At 56.4% G+C, this 27,173-nt stretch overlaps 1 protein-coding gene across 1 annotated transcript; it reads left to right on the forward strand.

Annotated features, from left to right (window-relative positions):
* The first annotated feature begins 785 nt into the window (after window positions 1-785).
* On the forward strand, window positions 786-23,992 carry FOXN4 (forkhead box N4). Its single transcript, XM_024566537.3, has 10 exons — window positions 786-952; window positions 1,800-1,888; window positions 14,183-14,328; window positions 16,189-16,313; window positions 16,419-16,529; window positions 16,813-16,940; window positions 17,595-17,691; window positions 18,757-18,964; window positions 20,622-21,014; window positions 22,404-23,992. Exons 2-10 carry the CDS (start codon window positions 1,803-1,805, stop codon window positions 22,661-22,663), a joined length of 1,554 nt encoding a protein of 517 aa, XP_024422305.2. The 5' UTR covers window positions 786-952; window positions 1,800-1,802; the 3' UTR covers window positions 22,664-23,992.
* Window positions 23,993-27,173: the final 3,181 nt, after the last annotated feature.

Below are 27,173 nucleotides of genomic sequence, written 5' to 3' on the forward strand. Positions count from 1 at the left end.
GGCGCCCCGCGGCGGCGCGGGCCCAGCGGCCGGGAAGGCGGGAGCGAGAGCGCACCGGCAGGCCGCAGCCCGCAACGGCTCGGCTGGCTCGGATCGTGGCTCGGGACCCCGAGCACCGCTGCCTCTACCGCAGCTGCCGGCCCTGGCCGCAGGCGAGCCCAGCGGCGCTAGCTCAGGGCCGACTCACTCTCCACGCGGGCCAGGGGGGCGCAGCGCGCAGACCCGGGGCGCCCCCGGCGGCCGCGCTCAGCCCGGCCCCCCTTCGCGGCCGCAGCAGGTGGAGGCGCCCAGCGCGAGCGCTCCCGGCCGGCTGTTCCCTCCCGCGGCGCGCGCCAGTCCGCGCGGGCGCAACTTTCTTAAAGGGACAGGTGGCCGGAATCCGCGTCCACCTGGGGCCCCAACGTTGCCTCCTGGCCCGTCCCCCCTTTAGGGGATAGAGGGGGTTGCAGCAGATCTCTCCACCCACCCACCTCCTTTCCCGACGGGCAGTGACGGATTGCCAGTTTTAATGCACCCAGCATCCTTTTGCAATTTAATTCTTTTGGCCTAAATCGCCCTCCCACTGCGCCTCAGTGCAGGCTCCCGGACTCGTAGTTGCTGCCACCGTGGGCAAAGTTTGAAGAGGGGTGTCCCGATGCCTGCGCCCCACCCCACCTGGAGCCCCAGTGCATGCTAGACTCGCTGCTGCTGCTGCTGCTGCTGCTGCTGGGAAACGCCCGCAGCCATCCCCTTGACCCTGCCCTGTAACTGACCCTAGGGGAAAAGACCCCGCACAGCTACTGCGCATGCTCTGAGCTGGACAGCTCCAGAGAGGGAAATTTAAAAACGGTTCTTGCAGCGACGGCGGCCAAATTGCAGAACGCGAGGGGCGAGCGAGAGGGAGTCCCCCCTCCGAAACCCCCGCCCGCCCCGGGAGCTCGGGTAGCGGCGGCCCGGCGAGGATCGGCTCCAGGTACCGCCTTGCAAGGTCGGCTTTGCTCCCTCCTCCCTTCTCCCGGGAAGTGCCCTGCATCCCATTACTAGGCTGGAGACCCGGGCGCAGAGGCTGCGGGGGCTGCCTTATTCTGCTCCATTTTTTTTTCCTTCCCGGGAATCCCTGAATGACTTTTGGGGCGGATCTGAGAGTCTTTGGTGGGTTTCTGTGTACGTTTCAGGCTTGGAGTTTGAGAAACTTAGGGAAGTGTTGTTTTTTTTTTTAAGGCTCTGTTTGTGTGTGGCGGCCGTGGGGTGGGGGTTGGATGGGTTTTCCGACAAGGGCATGTGGCATTTCTGAAGGCATTTCCAGGGCGGGAGCCATGCGGGGATTATTCCTTTTGCAAGTGGGAATTCGGCTTCCCCAGAGAAACACCCACGACACACCAAGCTGTCCTCCTTCTTGCTTTCTATTTGTAAAGTGATCAAAACGGAGCTGCGGTTGAAAATATTAGGCTTGGAAGGGAATCACGTTTTTCTGATTTCTATTTTGCAAGTCTACATTGTCTGAGCCTTGACATTTTGATTCTAGATTCTTCCTCTGCCCTTCCCCCATTAATTCGCAAGAACCTGGAATTTCATTCTTTTCTCTTCATTCGCTTCTAAAACCTTGTAGAATTGCCCTGGGAAAGTGACCTGTGACACCCTGGAATCCTCTAGTACTTTTTTCTTCTCTCTCTTTCTTTCTTCTTCTTCTTTTTTTTTTTTTCAAGTATACTGTTGGTTGTTTGAGCTCCATCCTTCTGAACTGTGGGAAACGGTGGGTCTCGGCTCTGTCCACATCGTCGCTCACGGCAGCTTTGTTTTCTGCTTGTCTTTTCTCCAAGGAGATGATAGAAAGTGACATCTCATCCATAATGTCAGGAATTATTCGAAACTCGGGGCAAAACCACCACCCCGCTCCCCAGGAATACAGGTGAGGGCTTCAACGATGACGAACGATAGACCTTGTGATTGTTTCCAGGGGAGATGTGCTGTGTATGGTCTCTGAACACGATTGTTCCAGGAAACTCTGCGACTCTGTAGGAGAGCTAGGAAGTCCCGATCTCATAGCTGGTCTGTCTGAGGATGTCTGGCTTGTAGCCTGGGGCAGTGGGGCCACTAAATGCCTGCAGTCATTTGTCCTTTCCAAGAGAAGTCCTGTCCTGAGTTAGAGACGGGGCATCCTGGTGAATGCTAAGATGACAAAAGCAGCCATTGCTTCCCCTCCAGTGGCCCTAATAGTGCTCCAGGACACCCCCCCCCCAAACTTGAGAGGTTGGCTTCCATCCTCCTTGGGTGAACCCTTGGGTTCCAAGCACGGCTGTGTGACTTTGAGCAAGGCCCTTGCCCTCTCTGGGCCTCATTTCCTCATCACTTAAATGATGCTCTTGAATTAGACAGTCTCAAGGTCTCTTCTAGGTCTCATGTATTTGAAGAATAAATTAGATGGAGACTGAGGCCAAAATAAATTACTTCTTCAGACAGAATGGAGTGAAATACAAGTGGGTGGGTGGGGAGGGCTTCACCTTTTTGTCTTCAGACCTCAGGCCTAGAAAGGCCCTGAGGTGGGTCTTTTACTGGTGGGGAAACGGAGGCCAAGAGAGGAGGAGCTTGTCCCAGGTCATACAGCAAGTGGGAGGGATTAGAAGAAAAAAGGAAGGGCTTGGAGTCCCCTCCCAGGCTCTCTCCCTTGAGCCCTGGGCGGCCTGACATGGTCCCCAGCCCCACTCCCAGGCAAGCACCATGTCCAGGCATTGAGGGGACAGCCCCAACAGTGGAGTGGGAACAGGACAGGGGCTGGCCTGAGAAGAGCATGCCGTCCCTTACCCCCCACCCCCTCCCAGTGCCCTGTGGGGAAGACGGCAGACCTCAGTAAGAGGGAGGCTGCCTTCTGAGACCACGAGGAGGCACACACTCAAACAGATATTCGCTGGGAACCTGCTGTGTGCAGAGCTGGGACCCCAGATGTGGGCCGGGCACAAAGCAATTTGTGAGCACCTACTGTATGCCAGCCCCTCACCTTAGCCTGGGAGGCTGCTCTGACCAGTCCTATTGTACAGGTGGGGAAACTGAGGCTCAGAGAAACGAAATGGCCCTTCCTAAGATCACACAACCAAAGACCTCTAGGCTTCCCTCCAGTGCCAAAAGACAGTCAGGGTGTCCCACCCGCGGCCCAGGGGCTGCATGCCACCCCGGATGGGTACGAATGCAGCCCAACACAAAATTGCAAATTCACTTAAAAACTTTTTTTGCTCATCAGTTCTCATTAGTGTTGTATTTAATGTGTGGCCCAAGACAACTTCCCTTCTTCCAGTGTGGCCCAGAGACGCCAAAAGGTTGGACACCCCTGGTTGATGGCAGGCAGAGTGGGGGCGCTCCACTGTCAGGGGGAAGGGGGTGCCCGGCCTTTCTTATTCACAGGGATTCGGGCTGTTCTCTTGTGTTAAAGAGCCAGCATGTCCAGAAGGCAAAATAACATCAACATCATCGTTATCGTAACTGGTGGTTTCTTAACCCGTTATGACCTGCCTGAGGGCACCACAGCCACCCATCCAAGTGGCACTATTGTGCCCATTTGGCAGATGAGGAAACCAAGCCTCAACCAGATTAAATGGATTCACAAGACGGCGCAGCTTGGTGTGGGCACAGTGAGAACTTGAACCTGAGGCGACTGCACCCAGAGAGTATTTTGGCCGCCACCTCTCTGGCCCCACTGGTGAGGAGCACAGGTGCTACTGCCTCCCAGCTGTGTGACCCTGCACAAGTCGCTGTCCCTCTCTGTTCCTCGGTTTCTCCTCTGTGCAATGGAGCAATGAGAGAACCCAATCTGCAGGCTATTGGGAGGATTCTGAGCCTCCAGCTAGAAACAGTGCTGAGCCAGGCTTGGGACAGAACCCTTGGAGGGGAAGTTTTTATGATCACACAGCAACTCCCCCCACCCCCTTGCAACCAATCCCATTGTTTTCTCCCTGTATCATAGCCCCGGAGAAGTTTATGGGCTTCTCATCCCCCTGCCCCTGATGCCTCTGAGAATGGCTCCCAAGGACCACTCGGGCTGCAGGTCCAGCCCGCACACAGCCCTCCAGGCAGCCGCCTGTCCCTCCATCCCCAGGGGCTGGGTTTGGCCGTTAACTTTCAATGACTGTGTTCAGGGAGGTGGGGGGAGTGGACAGCAGCTGGAGGCGGTTGTCCTGTCTCCGGGGAGCTGTCAGGAGTCAGTGGTGGGGCCTAGACAGCAAACGGGCAGCAGTCTCCCCGCCTGGGACACTGTGGCCAGGGGCCAGGGGCCAGGGGGCGGGGCAGGCCCAACCTCCCAGGCAACGGCAAAGGCAAACAGCTCGTGCTCAACGTGGGTTAGCTGGTTTCCCGTTTCAAGGGCTGGGAGGGAAGTCCACTCTTAGCAGTGCTGAGAAATAGAGTTGTTAAGCACCTGCTGTGTGCCAGGCACCTGCTAAGCTCCCCAGCAGGGGCACCACCCCACTTCATCTTTGTGGGAACAACCGCAAGGAAGGTGCTGGCATTGCCCCAGTTGTAGACAAGGGCACCTCGGCCCAGAGCCGGACTTGCCCAGAGGCATGCATGCAGGGAGGAGCTGGGCTGCAGACTTTAGTCACCTGCCTCCTCTTCTGGAGTTTATTCTGGGGGTCAAGTCCAGTAACCTCCTGGTACAGATTGGGAAACTGAGGCCCAGAGAGTCGGGAGCAGGCTGGCTGCTGGCTCCCTGCACCCTCACCTTCCCCCAGGGTCATGCAGCTCAGCGGTTCTCCTCACCATCCTTGTGCCAGACCCTCTGTCCCTCCTCTAAGAAATTAGGTGACCTTGGGCAAAACCCCTTCTCCTCCCTGGACGGTGGTTTTCTCATCATGAGCCACAGCGTGGGACTCACGGTGGATAATGTGTTCATTGGGTGGACGGACGGCAGGGTGGACATCACGTGAGGCATAACGTGTCCGTGGAAACGCAGGGCTGGCTGTACATGCAAGTGATGACAAAATCCTGTCACGTGGGCCAGGACAGGCAGACCCCACCTGCCTTTCCTCCAAGCCTGCGCCTGAGCTGTGCGTGGGGACCGTTGAACCCCTGTGTCAGCATGACTCCACCCACCAGTAGTAACCTCCTTGCAGGGGGTGTGGGGGCTCCATCTGGCAGGGGTGGTGACCATCCCAACATCCTTACAATCCTTCACCCTCACGGTGCCAGAACACCTCCTCAGTCCGCCCCGTGGGCCAGGAGGAGAGGCAGCCTTCCTGCAGTCTAGCCTCAGGGGTCCCGTGGTTCCACCCGCCAAAACACGCATTCACACCCAGCCCTACTACGCCAACTTCCAGAAAGGGAAGATTGTCTTTTCCACATTCCAGTATAACCATGCAGAAAGTTGGGAATTTCTGAGCTTGCTAAATTGCTTTTGATTTTCTTTGTCCTGGAAATAGTTACAAAAGATAAATTAGCCAAGTAACCACCTCCGTGAAATGCTTAATCCCTTCCGTGTAAAGGTTGGATTAGAAACAAGAACAGTTTGCGGGGATGTAGCAGTTTCTTACTAACCACATCTGCAGAAGGCAGGCGAAACTTCCTCTTGGGACCAGAGTGGAGGTGACATGACATCCCAGGGAGGGCCAGACGTGCCCCTGCACTGCTGGGGTGGTTATCTGGCCCCAGCGACAATACTTTCTGGCCAGACCTCTCCCAGGGACCATATCAGGCAAGAGGAGAGGCTGCAGTGGGAAGCAAGAAAGGACCATGGTTTGAGTACCCGCTGTATGCTGCGATCTGCCCTCTGTAGTAGAAATCATTATAATTAACCCATTCTACAGGTGGGGAAACTGAGGTGCAGAGAAGTGAAGTGACTTCCCAGGGTCCCACAGCTACAAAGGGATTGAGATGGGAGTTGAACCCCAAACAGATGTTCCTCCCACTGTTCCAGTACCATGTCAACTGTAAGGAACCCCAGGAAATGAAGGGTTCAACGCGGTCTCCAGACCTCGGCTATGTAGGCGCAGATCCCCGTAGAAGCTGTTCTGTGTCCACAAATGTGCGTGGCCCTGTGCAGGCAGCAGCCACGCTCCTTCGCAAGCACACCATCGCATTTCACCTTGGCAAGCAGGGCAGTGGCTGTGGGGTCCAGCTCCTCATGGGTGGACAAGTGTTTGTCACATGAAAGAAGGACAGTCCAGACTGGTCACTCTGAGTCTGTACTTGCCTATAGGGCAAAGTTATCCCTGTCTTCCAGGAGTAAAAGTAATGGGTGACCTTGGGGGTTTGTGCTTTGTGTGGACACAGATAGCACAAATTATTCTGGGGGATGATAGACTGGGAGATGCCGGACTGGTCTGGGAGGGCTTCCTGGGGGCAGTGGCATCTAAGCTGGGCAGATAATGGAAAGAGATTGGGGAATGCAAGATATGTTGGAGTTGGGGTGGGGGACCCTTCTTTCCTTTTTTACTTCAGTCGGTATGTAATAAATGCCCACAGGCTTCCAGGCCTTGTTCTGGGTGCCAAATGAAACGGAGAGCTTCCCATCCTTGCCCTCCTAGAGTGAAAGAATGGAGAGAGGTATAAATGAATACCTCGTTGCAACAGGAAGGACCTCTAGGGTTTGGGGGTGGCCAGGAAGAGCCTCTCAGAGGAGGGGACATTTAGGCTGAGACCAGAAGCATGAGAGAAAGCCAGCCATGAATGAGTACCGGGAATAGCATTTCGGGCATAAGGAACAGACAGCATGTGCAAAGAGAACTCAGAATGTTTGAGGAACTAAAAGATGAACAGGTTTGCTAGAGCAGAGGGGAGAGGAAGGAAGGGAAGGAGATAGCCAAGGGCAAGATCATGGCAAGGAGCCAGGCCCTTACTCCCTTGATTGGTTTTAAGGACAGAGATGGGTTCTGATGTCCCTCTTGAAAGGCCACCCTGGCTGCTGGGTGTCTCACAAACACTCCTCTAGCACCTGAGCCAAACACTGCACGGCCCACCACTAGCGGTGGAGCCAGGCCTGGAATCCAGGTCTCCCTGGGCTCACCCCTCTGGTGCCCTGCTCCTCTGGCTCATCTGCCATCCTTCCAGCAACATGACTGAGTAAGGACATTGTCAATTAACATCAGGTTGGTGTCCTGGTCAGTATAGGATGGCAGCCGTGGATTCTAGTGGTGTCTCACTTTGCCCAGGGCCACCACAGGGTCACCTGACTATGACTCTGTCACCATGGAGGCGCCTGGCAGATTCTTCTAAAAATAGTATGACGATGGCTTGCCTTTCCTGCCCACAGCTTGACTTATTTCAGCCAAACTGGCAGAGTGACCGAGTGAAGAGGCCCCAGGGTGGGTGGTTAAAATCCCAGCTCCTTTGCCGACATGCTGGGTGGCCAAGGGACATCTCTTCCCCTGTCTGGGCCTCAGCAATCCCGTCTGTGAAATGGGTATGATAAGCAGCACCCCCGCTAGGCTGTCGGGAGATGAAGAAGGTGCAGAACTAGAAGGGCGGGCAGGAAGGTGGGCATGCCATGGGCTGGTTCTCTCTCCTCGGCATTCCCAGGTCAGTTAGAAAATGATCTTCTTGGATGGAAGGAGTTCTGTCTCCTTCCCAGAACAGGGCCTGGCAAGCAGAAGTTCCGGAAATATTTGTGGAATGAAGCAGATGCTTCCTGAGTATCAAACACCTTGCTGGTGGTCGTCCCCCTGGAGGCCACTTGATGCTGAGGCCCTCCTCTTCAGAGGGTGTTTGCAGGGACGTGAACCTCTAGCACGCAACGCACGTTGACGAGCAGGGCACCCGCCTGCACGGTCTTGCTCTGTCCTTAAAACATGTTAGTACCACCATTCTGCGGAGGGACAAACCGAGGCTTGGAGAGGCAGACAATGGCAGATGAGGCTCTCAGCTACTACACAGCTGGGTGGGATTCAAACCCAGGCTGAGCGCACCCCAGAGCCCACACTCCTAGCCACTATACACACACGAAATGCCAGAGAGAGAGAGCAATGAGCAGGGAGCCACCTGGGATCCCCTGCTGAGGTGGGCGCAGCATGTGGCATCGTGAAGGGTCTGGGTCTTCTCATGAGCCCAGAGCCTTCTGAGCAAAACTCACAGGGGCACCCAGGAAGCCCACGTGGTGGGAAGCGCTCGGAAAGGGGTGGCTGGGGTATGACCCTGATGATGGTGTTATTCTGGTGGCGATTTTCCCAGGACACCACCTCGCTCCTTCCCAGGCTCTGCACTGCCCGTACTCAGCCTCCATCCCCCGCCGTGGACACTCCTCGATCCCACCCTTTCGAGAGGGAGCTGTACCCTTCAGCTTCCCCCCATTTTCCGGCAGAGGTGGGCGGCCCACTCCTACAGTCCCCACCCGGGGTAGCCCTGCAGGGGGCGGGGCTCAGCGGCAGCCCCACAGAGATGGACAGGGCTCGACCCCTTGCGTTCTGGATGGGGAAACTGAGGCCTGGAGAGGATGGGCAGGTGGGAGGTGCTGCCAGGAGGCTGCAGAAGCATGGTCACCTGTCTCCACCTCACTGTTCCTGCGTGTGAAAGGGGGGATGATGCCCCCTACGGGTGACTATGTATGTGTGTGTTAAAAAGGGAAAGATGGATATGGATGAGCTTGGAAGAGAAGGAAGTGCCCCCTGCCCCAGGGTGCAGCGGGGAGCTCTGGGTGAACTGCTGAATTCAGGAGGAGGCTCGGACGTGCCAGATAGGTCTTTATTTTCTTTTTGCCCCTAAAGCTCTCTGCTCACTGATGAGGACCCCCCTGTTGGTGACAAATCCCCCACTTACTTAGAGAGAGATGCTTTGTCAGGGGTCACTCTTAAAACCCTGAACTAACAGTTTAACCTGCTTTTTTTCAGCCAAAGACTAGATGCTGAATTTAGTGTGGGTGCCATTATTGTTCCCATTTTACACACGGGGAAACTGAGGCCCAGGGAAGGTGAGTTACCTGCCCCAGGTCACACAGCCGGGAAGAGTTCAGGCCCACCTGCTGTGGGGTTGGAGCCTGCTTCTAACCACGGGCTACTCTGCCCTCCTACAGCCCAGTGCCCGTGGTGTCTGGACTTGGCCACCACCGCTTTATAGATGGGGAAACCGAGGCCCAGGGAGGAAAAGGGGCTGGCCCAGGATGATAAAACTTTGGGAGTGCAATTAGGGGGTTACCTGCACCCTACTGCCATCGATTCCAGGGTTTTTGTTTTGAAAGGGAGCTTGGAGGCTGGCTGGGCTCATTTTTTACCCAGCAGGGGCCCGACAGGTCCCTTGGCTGGTGCTTGAATGCTCCTGGGATGGAGAGCTCACTGTGTCATGCATCGCTCCCAGCTTTACAGGCCCCTCCCTGCACCTTCCTCCCTGCTGGGTGTGGCCAGGGGAGTCTTTTATAGGGAAACACCCTAAAACTCAGAAGGCCATCTGAATTTTCCAAACCTAAATCAGATTTCTACTCATGATAAAGCGGTACAGAAACACCACAGATTTTTCCATGAAGACTGAAAAGAATGTTCCAGAGCACCGCCACCTCGTAGAGCTTCCGGCACTGTCCATGTGGCTGTCCCTGGCCATGCGTGGCCACTGAGCTCTTGACGTGTGGCTGGTGGGACGCAGAAAGTGAGTCATTTTAATTCACTCAAATTTAAGTAGCCACCTGTGGCTAGTGGCTACCTATTGGCTGGCATGGCGCTAGGATTTTCTGGCATTAGAGAGCGCGTGTCGGCGACCATCCCTTGTGGGGTGGCGGAAAGGGCAAGCGGGGCTGTAACTGGCCTGGTCTCCAGTGGGGCCTCCCAGACAAGGGGCGGCCTCCCTGGCCTCAGTGGCGCCCTCTGGCAAGTGGGAAGGCAGTGCTGACGACAAGAGCTGCCTGACCAGGCTCTTGTGAGTGACACCAGACCAAACATGTAACGCACTCGAGCTCAGGGCTGGCCACATGCCAGGGGCTCGCCCACCCCAGGCTTTGCCCAAGGTTTTCACCCCGCCTGACCCTGGGGGTGGGGGTGGGGCACCTGGAAGGCTTGGGATTCTGCTCACTTGTCGGACCGAGAGGACTTGCTGAGCACCTACTTGATGCCCAGCCCTGTGTTGGGCTCTGAGGGTACGGCTCCTCCCTCAGGGGACACTTCAGCGTCAGGAGCTCCTGGGGCCACCTGCACCCAGCGGTGGGCTCTGCCCCTGTCCTGGCCTCCTCCCTGCCAGACTGGGGGGCCCCAAGACCTGGGGGTGCAGCTCCTGCCCACCTGGGGATGTTAGCTGGGATCAGGAGAAGATGAAACTTTGTGTCCAACTAGGGTGCTCCCTGGGGCCAGAGAAATGGGGGCTCAGGTCGGGGGCACTCAAGGTGCAGAGAGAGAATGAAAGGCATCCTCAGTGAGGGAACAGAAGATGAGGAGACATGGACAAAGGCACAGTGGGGGTTTGTTGGAGGGGATTTGGTCAAGGCTGGGCCCCACCTGGGGCCTGCGGTGCCCCTGGGGCTGCAGGGCCGGCCACATGCCCACATCAGAATGTAGGGTCACCTGAGCTGGGTCGGGGCCATGGTGCCCCAGTCCCATGGGAATCAGCTGGGGGTGGGGGGCGTGTTAAGTGCAGGTACAGGCCTCCTCCCCAGAAGGCCCGACTTGGTGGCTCTGGGCAGCCTGGCGGTGGGGATGCAGGACAGTGGTGTGTAGGGTGGGGATGAGCCTGGGAGACTGAGAAGCCCATGTGTCCATGGGGCGGGGGGGGGGGGCATTTATGAAGAGCGTGCTGTGGTGGCTGTGCCTCCATTGTTGTTACCCCCATTCTACAGATGAGGAAACCGAGGCCCAGGAAGGCTCGGAAGCACATCTAATGTCCCCAAACAGGAAGAGTAGGGTCAGGACTTTATCACAGGGACCCTTAGACACAATGATAGAAAGAGAGAAAGAGACACATTCACCATGACTTAAACCAAGGTCTGTTCGGCCAGCGCCTGAGCTGTGCCCGAGCCCCTGCCCCACCCCTCAGGGCAGCTGAGAGGCATTAAAATACAGCTTCCCAGGCCTCGCAGCCCACGCGTGGGCCTCAGGGTCTGGGCTAGCCCTTGGACTCTGCATTGCATCCAGCTCCTGGGAAGGGCTGGTTCCCACAGGCCTGGCTGAGAGCCCCAGGCTCAGGGTGGGGGCATCTCCCCCAGAGGACGTCTGTGTCTCTGCCCATGGTGCTGTGGGGACAACCTGAGACTGGAGCAGACAGACCCGGGTTCAAGTCCTGGTCACGATTTCGCTTTTACCGCTCTGGCCTCAGCTTTCCCACCTGTACAGTGGGGCCGTATGCGCCCTGTCCCTCTCCTGAAGCTTCCCCAAGAACCCGGGAGACAGAGGACAGCTCTGAGAGTCCTGGAAGTGTAAACATGACAGCCCGTGTCAGCTGTGCTCCACGTCGGTGGCCTGGGGTCACACAAGCAGACGTTTAAGTAGCATGACTATGTGCAGGTACACGGGGTGGTGGCAGGCACAGGGCCAGCAAAACTGAAGCAAGAGGCAGGGTGAGGGCAGGGAGATGGCCGTGCCAGCCTCAGTGGCCCCGGGGGGCAGTCAGGGTGCGGGGCCGCCCTGAGCTTGGAGTCCGGCAGGCAAAGACTGGCCAGAGGAGGGTCCTGGGCTGGGAGGTGCCTGCATGGGGAGCCAGGAGCCCAAGCTCTGGTCCTTTTCTGATCTATGACATTGGGAACAAATTGCTTCCCTTCTCCTGCCTCAGTTTCCCCACAGGTAAAAGGAGAGGTGAGGTTAGGTGATGTCTGAGGGGACTTCCGCATTAGGAGAACGGAAGACAGAAGTGAGCCTCGAGGCCAGGCACAGTTTGGGGGGGGGGTGGGGAGGAAAGGAGAAACAGGCGGGCCTAGCAGGGGAATGGCAGTGCCAAGCTGTGGCGCAGGGACAGTGCGCGGGTGGGTGGCTGGGGGCGGGACAGACAAAGGTGGCTACAGTCGGCTGCTGCCCCTCACATGCGTGGGGGGTGGGGCTGAAGAAATTGGGAGCCGGAGAAGCCCACAAATAGCAAGAAAAAAATCAGGAGAGCACCTGGTTCAGCCCCTGTTAGGTGCTGTGCAGTCACCTCGGTGGCCCTCGCTATGTGGGACATGGGCTCGGCGCATTTCCAAGACTGCTCAGGCCTCAGTTTCTCTGTCTGTGAAATGGAGGCAGCATGTGGCCCAGGGCCTGGCATACAAGAGGGACGCAATAAATGGAGGCCACCAGTGGCAGCAGCGGTAGGGACAGGTGTACGTGACCCCAAAGCCCAGACCTCCCGTGTTCTTCCAGTCCTGGGAGGACCTAAGATGATCACTAACGTTAGTGCTGATGTTAATATTAATGACAGCTGAGTCAGACACTGTTCCAGGTGCTTGACCTGCATCAACACATTTAACCCTCACAGCTCCCTGTGAGATAAGAACCATCTTTATGCCCATTTCACAGAGGAGCAACTGAGGCTCAGAGAGAGTAAGTCAGCGGTCCCAGGGCACACAGGGAGCGGAGACCAGGATTAGAGCCCAGAGTCCAAGTCCCTAACCACCACGGCACGGTCTGTGAGACTCCCTGCCACCAGAGGTTCTGTTCAAGGTGCCCAGGAGCCTGGTTTGTTTATAAGTTGCCCCACCCCCACTTGGGGCTCTGGAGGGGCCCCCACCTTGAGAAGCCTGCCAGCAGGGCTCAGCTCCTCTCCTCCGTGTGGTCCCAGCACCAGGCAGGCAGCGAGGGCCCTGGCAGCTCCAGCAGGTTACTGAGCAGGAGTCAGGCTTGAACCACCAGACGCTGGGAGTGAGGAGGGGTGGGTGGGGGCCAGGCAGGCGTTCCTGACAGCGGGTGGCACACTCCCTCAGCCTCACTCCATGGTCTCCATGGGCCCGAGGGGACAGATGGCGTCACCGGGGCCTGGGCAGTGGCTGTCACTCGACCAGATGAGTTACAAGCAGGCAGAAAGGACGGCAGCCTGGGCGGGGGGGCTGCAGAAACAATTGCATTGAGACCCCAGGACAATGGGGGCCACGTGCCTCAGGGGCAACAGTCGTTTGTCACACAATGGGCCGTGGGGGGACAGCAGCCTGGGCCAACTGCTGCTGCTGACACGGGCCAGCCGAGTTTTCAAATCGTTTCCAGGCCGTTTTCCTACAAGGCAGCCAATCGGCGGGGCGGCTGGGTGATCACCTGATGCCAGCCTGGTGGGCTGAGGGCCCAGGCCCCACGACAAGTGAGCAGCAGTGGCCATGGCAACGCTAATTGTGCCCCTAAAACACAAGGAAAAAGAGAGCAGGAGAGATGGGAAGCGTGGGGGGGGTGGTCAGGGAGAGAGGAGAGAGCCCACCAGGCTGAGGTGGCCTGGTGACGGCTAATGCCCCTCCGCAGGTCCACAGGCACACGCACCCAAGAAAACCAGGGGTTTTGTTTCTTTTTCTCTCTCCCTCCCAGCTCTGTGAGGCCCTGAGGCACCTGTCTGTGAAACCTGGAGCTTAGAATTTGGAGCACGGGGGTCCTCGGGGCAGCAAGCAGACAGCCCCTGGTCGGCAGGGTGGCAGGTGTGGTGGGGACTGGTGTGGGCGCCGGGCCAGCTGGCAGCCCCATTATAACATGGACAAAATGCTGATGGGGAGCCCAGTGCTCTCACAATCGGGGTACCTCTCTGGCATCCTCAGGGGGCAGCCTTTTTCCTTCCGTGGAAAACGATGTTTTTGCTCATGAATCTGTTAAGCGCTGGGGGGGCGTGGCTCCTAATGGAGCCTTCAGGGGCTGCCTGGGGTCTCCGGGAAGAGCCTGGGCTTCAGGACACGTGGCCTGGGTTCCAACCCCACCACTTCCTGTTCCATGTGGTGGTCTCGGCACGTGACTCGGCACTCTGAGCCTCAGTTTCTCCACCTGTAAAAGGGGAATATGGGCATATCCTTCTCTCGGGGTTGCTCGGGGCATTGAATGGCACTGAGCCCAGGGCCTCAGTTGTCCCACCTGTAAAATGGGAGTAATACTAATACCGACCTTGTGATTAACTGGGAATGTCAAATGAGTTAAGACCTCTGATACGGTGCTTGGTACATCGTACCTATGGGATAAGGGCTAAGGAGCATGTGTTTAAAGAGTGAATGAAGGAATGATTTGAGCATGTGTGACCTGGCTGCCAAAGAGACGTTCCTGGGGCCAGGAGGGGTGGATTGGGGAGGGGAGGGGCTAAGGGGGAGGCTCCAGAGGTGGGAGAGACCCCTGGAAGTAGCCTGAGCTCCCCACCCCTCCCGAGCTCCTGCCCCTCCCTGCAGGCTCCTGGCCACCGCCAGTGATGAGGACCTTCCTGGGGACCTGCAGTCACTGTCGTGGCTCACGGCTGTGGATGTGCCTCGGCTACAGCAGATGGCGAGTGGCCGTGCGGACCTGGGCGGCCCCAGTGGACCCCACCCACACCCAGGTAGGCTCAGGGGCAAGGTGGGACAGTGTGAGGGTGGTACAGGGGAGGGTTGATACCTAGAAATGCCACCCAGCCACTGTGTGGCCATGACCAGTCACTCTGTCTCTGGGCCTGTCTTTACAGCTGTATGTGACTAACTCTGTCCTCCTCAGAGGGATGTGATTCGTTCTTTTGCTCACCACTACCGACCAGGCCCCGTGCAAGCTGCGGCTTCAGTGAAATAGACAGACCCGCCCCTCCCAGCAGTCTGCACGCGTGGCCCACGGGCCAAACGCAGCCCGCAGCCTATTTTCCTACAGCCTTTATGTTAAGAATGCTGTTTACATTTTTTAAGGGTTGTAAAAAAACAAACAAACAAAAACATATGGCTGGCAAAATCTAATATATTTGCTACCTGACCCCTCATAGAAGTTCACTGACCCCTCGGTCTAGAGATGAAGAGAAGGCGTGGAAAGCGCCAAGCACGGGGCTGACCCCGGAGGCTCTCCCAGTGAACGGCAGCCAGCTGCAACCACAGCAAGTGGCTTAAATGCCCAGAAAGTGCTAAACAAAAGCAATCAACAAAAGCAACCATCCCACTACATTGGCAGTATTAATATTTGAAAAAAATGAGTGCCTAGAATACTTGTGTCATTGGACAAATTGTTCCTGGCCAAAACATCTGTGGCAGAGGTCAGCACACTTTTTCCAAAAAGGACCAGGTAGTAAATATTTTAGATTGTATAGGTCATTCGGCCATCACAGTGCAAAACCGGCCATTGACAATACGTAAATAAATGGGCGTGGTTGTGTGTCAATAAAACTTTATTTATAAGAACACACTGTGGGCCGGATGTGGCCTACCAGCCATAGTTTGTCAACCATGATCCAGAACCCCTGAGGGGACAGTTGTGTGACCCAGGGCCTGTTCCCTCAGACCTGGTCCCTCATCTGTGATGCAAGGACAACAGGACTGTCCTCACGGGGTGTTGCAAGCATTCAGTGCAGAAAGTGTCTTGCACACAGGAGGTGTTTGGTAAGAGGTAAGTGAGACATAAGGCAGCCCCTTCCTTCGCTGTGTTGCCATGTACTTCCTGTGTGCCTGTCACTGTGCGTTTGGAGCACTGAGTCATATAAGATGTGGTCCCAGTTCTCATGGAGCCGAGGGGGTCTGGTCAGAGAGAGAAGGACAAAGTAGACAGACCAAGACACAAAGAATGAGCCCTGGTGGCAGCCAGACCTCAGAGGAGAGCTGAAGGTCCCTGAAGGCTTCCTGGAGGAGATGGCCCAGGGCTGGATCATTTTGCAGGTCAGCTTCGCTTGACTGCAAGTGGCTGCCAAAAATCAGGCTGGCGCCAGGCAGATCTGTGATAGATTAGCAATGTCTGTCACAGGCCCAGCAGGGGATGCGGGGGGCTGTGTACCTGCTATTCCTGAGCTAACCCTTGGCAGAGAGCAGGGCTTGGCAAAGGGGCAAGGAGGTACAAAGGCATCTGGACCTGACCCTAGAGGCACTGGGGAACTGAGACACGCTTTGGAGGAGGAAAGATGAACAATGAATTGATGTTTTAGCTTCACGAAGGACAGAAGCCAAGGTATTCATTACATCGTCATTACCATGATTATTACTTGTGGCTCACATTTACTGAGACAGGATCACGTGCTCAGCAGCGTGCTAAGCACTTTACAGACCTTATCTTGTTTAACCCTCAGGACAACTCTACAGGTAGGCAATGTCGGTAGCTGGGGCAGTCAGGTTGTGACTTGATGAGCACCGACTATGTGCCTGGCCCCAACAGTGTGGCACAGCTCTGCTCTCTGGAGGTGCCTGCAGCTGCTGTTCCTCCAGCCCAGCGGCATCTCTCTGCTTCCCTCTTACAGGTTCCTTGGCTGGGGTGGCTGACCTCCATGTGGGAGCCGCCCCAGGCCCACTGCTTCATGGCCCGGCTGGCATGGCCCCCCCAGGCGTGCTGGGCCTGGGCCCCCTGGCCAGCCACAGAGCCAGCGTAAGTGCTGCTGCATGGGATGGGGAGAGGCGGGGCGTGTCCTGCACGCCTGGTGTCCCTTCTGTCCCACTGACCCTTTGCCTCCTCCTCTCCCTGCCCCAGCAGATGAACCAGTTCCCTGTGGGGGGCCAGCCCTCCTCCAGCCTGCGGGACCCACCGCAGATGTACTCTCCGGCTCCCCAGACACAGTTTCCACTCCACCCAGGCACCCAGCAGGTACCAGGGGCTCAGAGGGGCTCCGGACTCAGAGGCAGACCCCCCTGACTTTGACCAGCCAGGGACCTCTCTGAGCCTCAGTTTACTCAGCCGGGACATGGGGGGTAACGTTCTCCAGAAAGCACTGCCGCGGTGGAGACAAGGTTGTCTCCAGGGGTTGTAACCCTCCCATCTCATCTCGCTTCTCTAGACTGGGGTGGAAGCAGGGTTACTGTGAGTGACTTATGCTCTCTCTCACCCTCTCTCTCTCTGCTACCTGTGCCCTGCCCCTGCCTGCGGGAAGTGCCCTCCTGTGGGCCTGTATGGCTCCCCGTTTGGGGCACGACCTCCCTACCCCCAGCCCCGCATGGCTGTGCACTCATCTCAAGAACTGCACCCCAAACACTACCCCAAGCCCATCTACTCATACAGGTGAGGTCCAGGGTGGGCTGGGCCGAGGGGGCTCAAGGAGGATAGGGGTGAAGGATGCCTTCAGGGTGCTTCAGACAGCGAGGTGTGGTGGTCCAGACTTCCAAGGGGGAGGTTTGGGGGACTGGGGAACCCCAGGGGGAATATGCTCTCAGGAAGAACCATCACATGGGCAGTCAACCCCCAGAGAGGAGAGCCCACCCCAGAACTGAGCCCAGGACTACACTCTGTCCCTCACAAGCTGTGTGGCCTTGGGGAAGTGGCTTGGCCTCTCTGAGCTTCAGTTCCCTCTGATGTCTAAAGTCATCAAAATAATAGCATTTGTGTCTCACAAGATTTGGGGGCAGGGGATAAACAGCCTAATTAAAATCTAATGGCCTATAGACATTAACTAAGGGGGAAGTGGTAAAGAGAGGAAAAGATGAGGTTTCTCAAACTGATACCAATGGCTGAGCTCAAGGTCAAGGAAAGGGGCAGGGGCCAAGGAAGATGTAAAGCCATGAAGAGATGTCTATAGTTAACGCTGTATAAGTATAGGGGTAGGTGCCGGGGGTGTGTGGGGGGGGCAAGCAAGGCAGGCTTCCTGGAAGACACACCCTTAGGCTGTCAGCTTGAGATGCCTCCCTCATGCCTGGCCTGCCCACCCTTTGCCTCCAGCTGTCTGATTGCCATGGCCCTAAAGAACAGCAAGACTGGCAGCCTGCCTGTGAGTGAGATCTACAGCTTCATGAAGGAGCACTTCCCCTACTTCAAGGTGAGGAACCCAGCCCGGGGTAGGGGTGCCAGGGCTGCTCTGACCTCTGCCTAACCCTGCCAGACCCAGCAATGCCCCCAGGCTGAACTGAGCCACCCTTTCAGGCCCGGGTTCCATCCGTAGACCTGGCAGGAAGGACATTTGCACATGCGTACTCACACAGACATGGGCCAAACTATCCAGAGAGAGAAGGGGGAATTTGAGCTGGGCTCTGATGGATGAAGAGGAGCTCACTAGGCATCCCAGGGGCACAGGGTAGAGGGGTCCACCTAGTTATTCAGCACAGACTCGGTAAGATATAATGATGATGCATAACACAGATCTGGTGAGAGCCTTTGCCTCTCTGAGCCTCAGTTTCCTCATCTGGAATCTGGGGCGGAATAATGCCCAGCTGGCCAGGTTAGTGAGGATTCTGCATGTAAAGGGCCTGCAGCTCCTGGCATGTGACTGGCCATCAGTATTGTTATCCTTGTTGGCATCAAAGCAAGCAAAGGAGCGGGAGGTCAGAGGGTACCAAGCTTGGGGTCCCTAGCCTGGAGCGGCCTTAGCAGCAATATTGTAGCATAGTGGTGTGTGTGGGGGGGTGAGGAGGGAGGGTGGGGGGGAGAGGGGAGAGCAGAGAGAGAATAGGGTAGGGCATGAGGTCCATTACAGTATCTAGTTACCTAACAATAAATTAAAAGCATTTAAAAGTAATTGGCATCTAATACACTTGGCCAGTCATTCATGTATGAGCATCATCCTGCTTGCTCACTGCGTGGGAGAGAAAGAGTGGAAACCCCAGCAGCTCTGGGCCTTGTTCTCCTGTGGTAACAAAGGCTGGAGCTGAACTGCAGCTGTCCCTTTAATCAGAGTAGTGGCCCTCCACTTTGCCACAGTCCCCACCACTCTCTCTTGTCTTCCCAACTCAAGGTTGAGTGTTGGACAATGTCATTGAACCCTGCCACGCCCCTCCACCATGCACCACCCCTCTAGGCCTGAGTTGGTGATGCCCCCTGGAGGGGAAGGAGGGGTTTACAGGGAGGTTTCTGGAGGGCTCTCCGGCCTGCCCCTTTCTCCCCATAGACGGCACCCGACGGCTGGAAGAACTCGGTGCGGCACAACCTGTCCCTGAACAAGTGCTTTGAGAAGGTGGAGAACAAGATGAGCGGGTCCTCGCGCAAGGGCTGCCTGTGGGCCCTGAACCTGGCACGCATCGACAAGATGGAGGAGGAGATGCACAAGTGGAAGAGGAAGGACCTCGCGGCCATCCATCGGAGCATGGCCAACCCTGGTGAGGCCTGGGCCCCGGGCTGGCACCCCCACACCCGCTCCCCACCAGTAACAAGTCCCAGCTACCACGGCGGGGACACGGGTGCCTGGCAGACTTCCCTCCCTCCACCCGTGCACTACGTCCGCTGCCCCCACGGCTCCCCAGGGGCTGGTCAGCAGAGGTGCCTGGTCAGACACACGAAGGGCTGTTGAGTCTCACTAAGCAATCCCTGGCCTCTCACTCAGAAATGCTGAATTAAACAGCCATGGGAGAACGCTGCTTTCTCACCTTCTAACACGTTGGCACAGCTTTACAAAGTACGAACAGCCCGCATGGGCCAGGGTCGGGGGAAACAGGCGCCCGCACAGACAGTGGGCAGGAAGGAGCATTGTTCGCCCTTTCCAGGGCAAACTAGCAGTCAAAGCCCCACACTGGGCCCAGTCACGGCCCGGTTGTTCTACTTCTGGCAGTTGAGGCTGAAGAAATCCAAGATGGGTCTGTATGTGTGCATACAAACACACTCCTACGCATACATCCACGCTCATTTATAACAGTTGTACATATGTGTACACACATATCTATATGACTTTACCTACCTAAATATAAGAGAGCGAGAGGCTGGAAGAAATATACCAAAACCTTTGCTGTGAGTGAAGATTTTGATAAATAACATATATATTTACCGATCATTTTTAGATTCTTCACACGTTTCTGTATTTTCCAAATCATCTGCCCTGTGTGTGAACTACTTTTATATTAGACAAAATACTGCATCTGCATTTTTAAAAGTAACATGTCAAGGGGAGGACGTACAAGCGACAGACGAACGAGGGTGGGAAAGGGGAGGCTAAGCCTGCCCAGCCTTGGGAATACCCGTCCTGGCCCTGCACCATCGGCCCCCTGAGGTGTGGGCGTGCAGGGGGTAGGGGCGGCGCTCGAGGTGGACAATGCAGTGTGGCAGGGAGGGGGACCACAGCAGCATTCAGCGACCCACCACCACCATAGAGAGTTCTGGGGTCGGGCTTGAGGCCCAGGGCCACCTCTGACCGAAATGTAGTGTGATGTCCTTGAGCAGGCCACTTCAACTTCTAGATTCTAAGCATTCTCGTTTCTAAAATGGATGCAACCCAAATAGATCTTGGGACCCCTCATGGTCTGGTCTCAAAGTGTGTCACAGTCAATGAGATATAAGCCAACATCCAAAAGTAACTGGAGAGCAATTTCAGCCTCGTTTCTGCCCAGCAGCAGTAAGGAGGGTCCAGTCGAACCCGCAGCCACACTTCCTACTGTCTCCGCAGTAGCAGGGAGTGGCTAGGCCCCCTAGTCCCGTGGGACTTGTAACCCCTGCCTCACCTGCCTCTTGCAGGGCTGTTATGGGTGAGGTTCAAGGGCAGTCCTGGAGTTACAGGACCATTGTCTAAGGCACTGTCCCCGTGAGAGCAGCCGGTATTATCCTCTCATTCCTCAGTCCCTACACAGTTTGTGATTTTGCTGCGTTTCTACAACAACCCTGTACAGTCTGTGATGCCGTCTCTTAGATGAGGAGACTGAGGTTCTCAGAGGCTAAAAGGCTTGCTAAAGCCACACAGGTGATAAGGCTGGGACTTGAACCCCAGCCTGGGCTGGAGCCCTGAAACTGCCCCGTGGCCTCTCAGTGACCTCTCCCACTTGCCTGCAGAGGAGCTGGACAAGCTGATCTCAGACCGGCCCGAAAGCTGCCGACGCCCCGGCAAACGGGGGGAGCCTGGGGCCCCTGTGCCAACTCACGCCACCACGGTGGCCATGGCCCACAGCTGCCTGGCCGTCTCCCAGCTCCCACCCCAGCCGCTGACGACCCTGTCCCTGCAGTCGGTCCCCCTGCACCACCAGGTCCAGCCCCAGGCACAGCTGGCCCCAGACTCTCCTGCCCCAGCCCAGACCCCGCCCCTACACGCCCTGCGGGACCTGAGCCCCGGCCCCCTCCCCCACCCGGCCATGGGAAGGGCACCTGTGGACTTCATCAACATCAGCACCGACATGAACACCGAGGTGGATGCCCTGGACCCCAGCATCATGGACTTTGCGCTGCAGGGTGAGGCTGGAGGAATGGGTGGTGGGAACAGAAGGGAGAGGGGAAAAGCTGGGGTGGGGGGGCCAGAAAGACAGAAGAGGGCTGTCTGCATTTACCGCCCCCCACCCATTCCTTCAACAAACACTTCCCCACCACCTAGTAATAGCAACCTACATCGAGCATTTAACGAGCACTTACTGTATACCAGGCATCGTGCCAAACATTTCACAGGCAGCATCCCACCTCGTCCTGCGACAGTCCTGCGGGGCCGCTGCTGTGTCACACCCCTATTCTACCAAGGAGGAAACTGAGGCAAAGAGAAGGCCCAGGGTCACCTGGCTAGTAAGTGGCTGAGCCAGGATTTCAGCTGGGTCCAGCTGACCCCAAACGTAACTGCTTCAACTTGCATGTGCCAACCTTGCTCCAGGTCACACTGACCCTCTGTGCCGGACACGTGGCTGTCCTCAATACAGGGGGATGAATGAGTGAATGAATGAGGGAAGTTCAGGCTTCAGCCAAGGCTCGTGATTCATCTACGCACTAACACGGGTGCACCTACTCGGTGCCAGCCAATGGCCTCTGCCCTCCAGGCATGTCTAGTGAGGAAAGTGGACGACGAGTCAGCGGGTTGGTCAGTCAGTCAGAGGTGTGAAATGGGTATGTTTGAGCCTCCCCCCCCCCCCCCCCCGCCCCACCGGATAATCATGCTGTTCAACTGCGAGGAAGAGAGGAAAACCGCTGTTTGTCCCCTGGCTTTGACCATGGCGGCACCACTTAATGAGGGCTCCGTGCTTCCCACACATCCCCTAGTGCAGGGGTGTCAAACTCATTTTCACTGGGGTCCACGTCAGCTTTGCAGTTGCCTTCAAAGGGCCAGATGTAACTTTAGGACCGTATAAGTGTAACTACTCCTTAACTAGGGGCAAGGAACCCGGTGCTGCCACCAGGTAGAAACAAGGTCCCGGGCCGGATAAAACAAGGTGGAGGGCTGGATTCGGCCCGTGGGCCTTTTGTTTGCCGCCTGTGCCCTAGTGGAAGCGTTGGGGGTGGGTGCTCAGATCACCTCCACTTCGTTTGGGGAGCCCGAGGCTCTGGGATAGAAGTGATGTCCCCAAGGACACGCAGTGGGAGGTGAGGGCTGGGGCTGGACCTCTGCCTCCTCTAAGCTGTTCTCTTGCAATATGCAACTTATCTTTTCTAATTTTATTTTTTAACTTAATTTTTATTGCCGACATTATCACAGAGGTCCCCATTTGCCCCTCTTTGCCCACCTCCCTCCAGCCCCCACCCTTCCTGCAACATGTGACTTTAAATCCCACACGTGGCCTTGGCCTCCTCCCAGAGGGGGGATTTGAACTTGGGTCTGTGTGACATGGAGCCAGCTCACCTAAGTGCTTTTGTCTTTGAAAGGGAACCTCTGGGAAGAGATGAAGGACGAGGGCTTCAGCCTGGACTCGCTGGGGACCTTCGGAGACTCGCCCCTGGGCTGCGAGCTGGGGGCGTCGGGCCTGGCTGCTGTCTCCGGCAGCAGTGGTCAGTCCTTCGCAGACTTGCAGGTGACGGGTCTGTATACTGCGTACCCAACCCCAGACAGTGTGGCCACAGCAGCTGCCACCTCCTCCTCTCAGTACCTGGGGGCCCCAGGGAACAAGCCCATAGCCCTGCTTTGAGCCAACGGTCTCCACGGGGAGCCTCTGGGGCCTCCCAGGTCAGATGGACAGGGGACAGTGGACAAGCATCCTGACCTCCCCCCGAGACCTGAGATGTGAGGCCTCCAGCCCACTTCCCTGCTGGGCTCCCTGCCAATCTGCAGCCCACTGTGGGACGCCTTGGTGCAGCCAGGGAACACCCTGGTGTGAAGGGAAGCCCTTTAATTTATTCTTCTTGGATGAAACATCTGCCTCAGCCTCAAGTGGATGGGCCCTGAGGCCCAGAGTGGAGCTGGTGACCTAACTTCTCTTGGACTGGAACAGGCTGAACTCTGAAATGGGCACCCGCCCCGCTGGCCCCAGGCCCGCTTCTGCGGTAGTCTGTTAGAAGTGCATAGAGCAGACTCCTGGGCCGCGGTGACCCTGCGTACATGTATTTATATTTATTGGAGCCCAATCAAACCACCTCTTCGAATCCAGCCTGCAGTCCCTGGAACGAGACTCGCTGGTCCGTCTCTGCATCCCGGCAATCCTAACGCCTACATCATCCGCGGATCACGTCCCCAGCTGGCTCTTAATCGCTTTGCAGCCTTGGGCTGCTTTTTAGAACAAACGAGCACTTTTGATACTGTGAAGCATCCTGTTTTTTTAAAATTAGGGACCAGATAGTTTTCTAGCTGCTCAGTCGTGATTCAACTCTCTCCCCATGTGGACCTAAGAGGGGAGGTGCCATAGTGTCGGGTCTTTCTAAGGACCAATCGGACAGGAATGGGGAATGGTGGGGGGCTTTTCATGCTGGAATTTAAGACGCCCCTATGGAAAGAAAGCAGACTGTGAACCACATAAAGCTGACCCACGCCGTGAGTGGGGGCTGGCGAAGCTGCAATGCCGAGGGTTTATTGGCACTTCTTGCCTATCTCATTGTCCTGTGACCGTTTTAATGTGTTATTTTTCTCTTGTTGCCAATTACTGACTTTCCAAGTGGCAGGTTCTGCAGACAGGTGGGTTACAGGGGAGCCAGGTGAGTGGACTAGGAAGGAGAAAGTAATTCAGGATCTTCCAGCTCCGTGGAGACTGAGAAACTCAGCAGTGGCTCGTACCACTGTCCCCTCCTGACCCACGTGCTACGGCTAAGGGCTCCCGTGCCTGAGAGTCCCCAACCCCAGAGCCAGAGCTTCCAGACTGAGCAGCAGGCCGGCCAGCCACCTGGGAGACTTGGTGTCCAGCCCCATGTTGAAGAGTCATCTTTAAGTTCTTCCAAATTCTGGAACTTTCCACCGAGCATCACTATGTTTAGACACAGCCCAGGGCTGCCCGTCTGAGCAGCCCTGCTCAGCTGCTTTGTGTGACGTGACCCCCAGGAGGTTAGGGCGTTTGAGTGCTTCGTCAAGAGCCCGTGTTCGGTGACGCCGAGACCATGTATGAGACCATGTAAGCGTAGTGCTGCTTAATTGTCTCCTGTCAATAAAGGCTGAACGGCAGCTCTGTGGCTCCGAGGGAGGTAAGGGGGGGCGGGAAGGACAACGCACCCTTCACAGGTCAGATCCCACTCACAGATGGGGGAAACTGAGGTCCAGAGAGGCGACACCACAGCCACACTGAGTCTAGGCCTTTTGACACCAAGTTCCTATCGTGCCTGAAACTAGGAGGAGTTTGTCATTATTTAAAAAATTAGCACGGCTGCCATTCACTGTCCCTCAGTGCCAGGCTCCGGACAGGCAGGCTCTCAGGCAGGGATGTGACTCCCATTCGCGGCTCAGAGAGGCTGGGTGGGACTCCCGGTCAACGGAAGAGGCCGCATGGAGCTCACTGTGCCTGACTGCAGAGCCGCAGCTCAGCGGTGCGTGGGGTCGAAGGCAGCGGCAGGTGTGAGCAGCTGCGCCCTTTACAGCCAGCGCTGCCTGCCGTGAATTAGCGCATTCAGTCCTCATGACGACCCTAACCGGCGTGTCATCGGTTATTACTCCCATTCGCAGATGGAGAGACTGAGGCATTAAGCAGGTGACTTGCCACCCCAGATAACAGCAAAAGGGTGTAGTCATGAGGAGTCTAACTCTTAAGCATGGCCAGGAAGCAGCTTGTGGGCTTCCCCCATGTGACACTTAGCAAGTAAGAAAGGGGTGGGGGGTGGGGTGTTGGGGGAACTGGGGTGGTATTAGGAAGTGCTGCACGGGCCCTGCTGGCAGGACCCAGGAAGAAAAGCCTACCACCGACACCCTGGGCTGCCTTTCCCCGCACCCTCCTTGGCTTGGCTCTGGAGTGGCCCTGTGGTCCAAGCCTAGCCAAAGAGGGCGTCACAGCCTCCAGCTGCCCCCCAGTGACTGGTTGCGGTCAGAGGGCAAGTGACCCGGCCATGTGGGTCAAACCAGTGGGCATCACCCTGGGGACTTTGCAGAAGTGATGGGGTGGGGCGCTAAACTGGGGGGGATCGCATCTGAGTGATGGGTGACCAGGTGAAGAGGGCCGGCAACCCCGGCGGGGCCTGACACCCATTCCTCGCCCAGCCAGCAGGGCCAGGTATGCACGGTCAAGGCAACCACACCAAGGTCACAGAGTCACAAGCAGGGACCACGCTGACACGGGAAGGAAGCACGAAGGAGAGACGGGAGGAACAAGGCTTCAGGGAGGTTCTCCCTGGAGCTGGGCAGCGAACAGGCGAAAACACAAACCATCCCTGCTTGAGCACCCGCCGCAGGCCGCAGCACCTCCCTGAAACAGCACGGCAGCCCCCGGGGCGGTGGGGTGGCCCCTCTTCCCACATGACCACACTGAGGCTCAGAGAGGGGCTCTTGCGGCTTCTCTCCCCCCGCCCCATGAGAAACCATCCACATTCTAACGCCCACATAATCACAACACCGGCTAACACATGTGGGGGCCTACCTGGGCTACACGCACCGCCACACACACGTCATCTATCCCTCCTCCTCCTCCTCGTGGGGCAAAGCTGTTCGCAAGCCCTGCGGTGGGCAGAATGACGCCCCCAGCCCCAGTAGTGGCCACATCCTAATCCCCAGAACCTGTGACCGTGTTATAGGAAAGGGAATTAAGGCAGCAGCTGGAATTAAGTTTGCTAATTAGCTGCCCTTCAGACAGCGAGCGTATTCTGGATTTTCCAGGTGAGCCCAATGCAACCACAGGGGCCTTGTAAGTAAAAGAGGGAGGCAGGAGGGTCCGTGTCAGCTGTGAAGGTGGAACGGGGCCTCTAGAAGCTGGAAAGAGAAAACAAAAAACAAAGAATCCTCCCTCAGAGCCTCCACCGGACTTGGGCCCAGCGAGCCCCACCTTAGACTTCTGACCCCCAAAACTGTAGAAAAACAAACCTGTTGTTTTTAAGCCACTGAATTTGTGGTGATTTTGGCGGCAGCCACAGGAAACAAACACGTCGCCCTTTTTACACAAGAGGAAACTGAGGCTCAGAATGGCTGAGCAGCTTACCTGTGATTAGGGGAGGGGAGAGGCGGGATTCCAGCCACGCTGCTTCCCCAGAGTCTGCGGGCTGACCAGCTGCTGGCTGGGCTACAGCCTCTGAGGGTAGGCGGTGGCAGGGATCTGAGCCCTTGTCTGCAGGTCTGCCGTCTCCTGCGGCTGCCTGGGGTAATGGTGGCTCATTAACAGAGGTTTAGGGAGAGGGATAAAAGATATGGTCAGGAGGAGGACCTGAGGTATTGGGGCCAGGCATCGCCACCTCTGAGAGATGTTGGATGCCCAACCTCCCACCCAGGTGTCGCCGCCCGAGCCTGGAGGTGGCAGGACGAACACCAAAACTGGGGACTGGACCGTGGAGAACTTCCTGAACAAAAGGAAGGAAGGAAGGGAGGGACAGAGGAAGGAAGGCGCCGCAGCTGGGCAGGAGGAGCTGGGTGGGCGACAGAAGTGGAGACGGAGAATTGGGGAATGAAAGGCTTTCTCTTGGGGTCTGCATGTCTCATCCACGCTGTTTAAGAGATGCAAGTAAGAAGATTCAGTGGCTGTGGAGTTAAAATTACTTCTAGACTCCATCGATGGAGCGATGGAGGATGGGTACTACTGGGTTGGCCAAAAGGGTCTGTTACATTTTTTCCCTATGACGGTTCTCATAGCGCTTAGTTGTCTTTAACTTCATTCGAAACAATTTTGTTAGACTGTATTGTGACAGCTGTCCTATCAGCATGCATTTTTTAAAAACTTGTCAAAATTGGTGATTTTTTGTGCAGCCATTTAATAGTGAAGATGGAAGATGTGCAACATTTTCAGTGTATTCCGCTTTATTATCTCAGCAAAGGTGAAAACACAACTGAAACAAAAAAGATGTGAGCAGTGTGTGGAGAAGGTGCTGTGGCTGACTGAATGTGTCAAAAGTGGTTTGCGAAGTTTCCTGGTACTATTGACATTTTGAGCAAACAATTCTTTGCTGTGGGGCTGTCTCATGCACTGGAACATGTTAGCACCCCTGGCCTCTACCCACTAGAAGCCAATAGCAAGAGATAGCTGACATACTCAAACTATCCAAATCAATAAAGTTAATGATGAAAAGTGTGTCTTTTATATTATG

This window comes from Desmodus rotundus, chromosome 7, assembly GCF_022682495.2.
Source record: "Desmodus rotundus isolate HL8 chromosome 7, HLdesRot8A.1, whole genome shotgun sequence".
In the NCBI taxonomy this organism is placed as follows: domain Eukaryota; kingdom Metazoa; phylum Chordata; class Mammalia; order Chiroptera; family Phyllostomidae; genus Desmodus; species Desmodus rotundus.